This window comes from Vigna angularis, chromosome 4, assembly GCF_016808095.1.
Source record: "Vigna angularis cultivar LongXiaoDou No.4 chromosome 4, ASM1680809v1, whole genome shotgun sequence".
Lineage (NCBI taxonomy): Eukaryota > Viridiplantae > Streptophyta > Magnoliopsida > Fabales > Fabaceae > Vigna > Vigna angularis.
This window is the reverse complement of record NC_068973.1, coordinates 31,719,453-31,722,220: the sequence shown is the minus strand read 5'-3', so window position 1 is coordinate 31,722,220 and position 2,768 is coordinate 31,719,453. Positions and strand designations below refer to the sequence as shown.

Below are 2,768 nucleotides of genomic sequence, written 5' to 3'. Positions count from 1 at the left end.
TAATATTTTTTTACAACCATAAATAGTGTTGAAAACAGGTCACGGGAACCAATCACCCATGGATCCATATATTTAATAGTTTTAAAATTTCAAATTATAATTATATTATATAAAAATTATAATGAATATATATTACATAAAAAAAATATAATGTTAATAGATAAAGAGGCTGCCTAGGTTCCTCCCAGTTTGAGCCATATTTTTGTAGCAGAAGAATACGAGTATTAAAATTTTAAATTGTCAGAGTTGATTTTAATAAATAATTATAAATATATTTAGTCCTCCACAACCACAATAGACAGTATCGAGCATTGAGAGTCAAAATATGGATATCTGTACACATACCTTTTGTGATGCAATTGAAGAGCGCAATCAGGAATAAGCTTTTATTTGCATTCAATATTAAAAGCGCAGTAATTGCTCTTAGTTGACTATTGAAAACATGCTTCCAACCAAAATCACCCCATTGACACAATCAATCACATAATAAAAAAATTCTACATAAAGTTTAGGATTTAGTAAAGAATATTTCTAAAAAGAAATGACATAAAATAATAAGAAATAAATGAATTAATGAAAAAAAAAGAAAATTGAAATGATAAAAAAAGAGAGGTGAAGTGCGTGGCGTGGGTAGCGAGTAAGTCGGGGTGATGGGTGGTGCAGCAGCAAAACAAAATCTGAAATGGCATAATAGAGAATAGAGAACATCATCAACAACAACAACAACGAGAACCAACTCATGTCCTCTGACCGGGGAACTTTCTGGATCTCTCTAATAAACCTTCGGATCTTCTTCTAAGCGGTGCGTTTTGTCCACTTGCTAAATCACCACACCTAATTACTCATCACTAATTAACTCTTATTATAGTAAGGAGAATAATGTCCTCTTCTTTGTCGTCGTCCAATTCCCCCTGCGCCGCGTGCAAGATTCAGCGCCGGAAGTGCACGCAGGAGTGCGTCTTCGCGCCGTATTTTCCGCCGGACAACCCGCAGCGCTTTGCCTACGTGCACAAGGTCTTCGGTGCCAGCAACGTCGCAAAGCTTCTCAACGAACTCAACGCGGCGCAGCGCGAGGACGCGGTTAAGTCCCTCGCCTACGAGGCCGAGGCGCGTCTGCGGGACCCCGTCTACGGCTGCGTCGGTCTCATCTCCATCCTCCAGCACCGCCTCAAGCAGTTGCAGACCGAGCTCCACCACGCCAAGAAGGAACTCGCCTCCTACATCGGACCTCACGCCATGCTTCCTCCTCCTCCTCCGCCTCCGCCGCAACCGCGCACCTTCTCTCTCTTTCCCTTCAAAGCGGCGCCTCCTCCTCCTCATCAGGATGTTTTCGCCTTCACTGACGACGGTGCTTCCGCTTCTCACTCTTCCCACGCCGCCTTCAACCACCTCGCTGTTCTCTCGCCTACCCTCGCCTCCGATCACACCTTCCCTCACGCACCCACCCATCCTCTCGCACTTCCGCACCACCAACACCTAATGCTCTCCCCTATGCAATCCAAGCCCCAGACCGACCCTGGTAATCTTAACCTACGTACACAAACACATATGACCTCTCTTTCTGTTTGGTTATTAGATCAACACGGTAGCACTCTCTTAATTTTGAATACTTGGCATGTCTTCTAGTTAGAGTTTGGAAATCCAGTTTTAAGGGTTTGCTCAAAGGTCTTGTCTTGCGTTTGTGTCGCATTTAACGATCGTGATTTCACTTGTATATTTTGCAATCAGGGAAGTTAGCATGTGCAAGTAGAGCAAGTAGAGAATAAATCAGTAGTACTATAATAGGAATATGAAATTATGCCTTGACAGAACTAGAATCCAAAAGGGATTAGCCCAAGTTGTTTCATTGGAATTAAAAAGAGAATCTTGGTTTGTGTGCTGAGAGTGTTTTTCCTCATTCGATTTTATTTTTCGGATTTGTGATGGTTTTGCTGCACCTAATCAACCAAGGGTTGATATATCTTCTCTCTCACATTGAGAGTATAAAACAAAACAGACACTCAAAAACAGTTAATTTTTGGTGTGTTAGACCACCAACGACATGAGTATGCATTTCTGTTATGTCCTTTTAGGTTTGAATGCTTTGTGTGTTAAAAGATTGAAATGTTGAGCGATGTGATTTGAAAGAATGAAGCCGTTCTAATGTTTATTTTGTTATCTTCTGCAGCTTAATTGTTCTGAATGGAAGGCAAAAGGGTGTAAAGAAGGAAGAGTGAGAAAGTTGCAGAAAGAGGAAGGAAAGTGGGGAGGGAGACAAGGTAGGGGTATATGAGACTGACTAAGCCTGCATTGTTTTTTGGGTTTGAACTTTTTGATGATTTTCTAGGTAGATGCATTTTAGAAAGTAGGATCTGTATTGATGTTAGAGAATGGTTTTTCTAGTAGAGAGAGGAACGACCTTCTCTTATCCATTTTAAGAGTGACATACCTGAATTCTCTACTACTTTAAATACTTAATTCATATTTACAAATTTTTATTTTTCTCTTTTTATCCTATTAGATTATCTATCATATTATGCAGCAAAAATAAGTTACTTTTTATATTTACATAAAATGTCTTCAATTATAATGTTCAAAAGATCTTTTCATTTTAAAAGAAAGTGTAAAACTAAACATCATAGTAATATTGAAGTCAGGCCTTCCTAATACTTCCCTTTTGTCATCTTTTATAGTTTACAATATTTAGGTAGGATAGCATACTCGATCATCTTATCATGCCATGCACCTAATTCGGTCGAGAAAAATAAATTTCAATTTCTTAAAAGTGT

The 2,768-nt window shown here is 39.2% G+C and overlaps 1 protein-coding gene across 2 annotated transcripts; it reads left to right on the top strand.

Annotated features, from left to right (window-relative positions):
- Positions 1 to 452: 452 nt before the first annotated feature.
- LOC108331086 (LOB domain-containing protein 36) lies at positions 453 to 2,471 on the top strand. Of its 2 annotated transcripts, none has more exons than XM_052876659.1 (2): positions 453 to 1,519; positions 2,168 to 2,471. In XM_052876659.1, exons 1-2 carry the CDS (start codon positions 880 to 882, stop codon positions 2,170 to 2,172), a joined length of 645 nt encoding a protein of 214 aa, XP_052732619.1. In that variant the 5' UTR covers positions 453 to 879; the 3' UTR covers positions 2,173 to 2,471. The 2 variants fall into 2 exon arrangements, with proteins under 2 accessions (XP_052732619.1, XP_052732618.1); XM_052876658.1 differs by lacking the exon at positions 2,168 to 2,471 and having other exon boundaries at positions 616 to 802; positions 869 to 1,664.
- Positions 2,472 to 2,768: the final 297 nt, after the last annotated feature.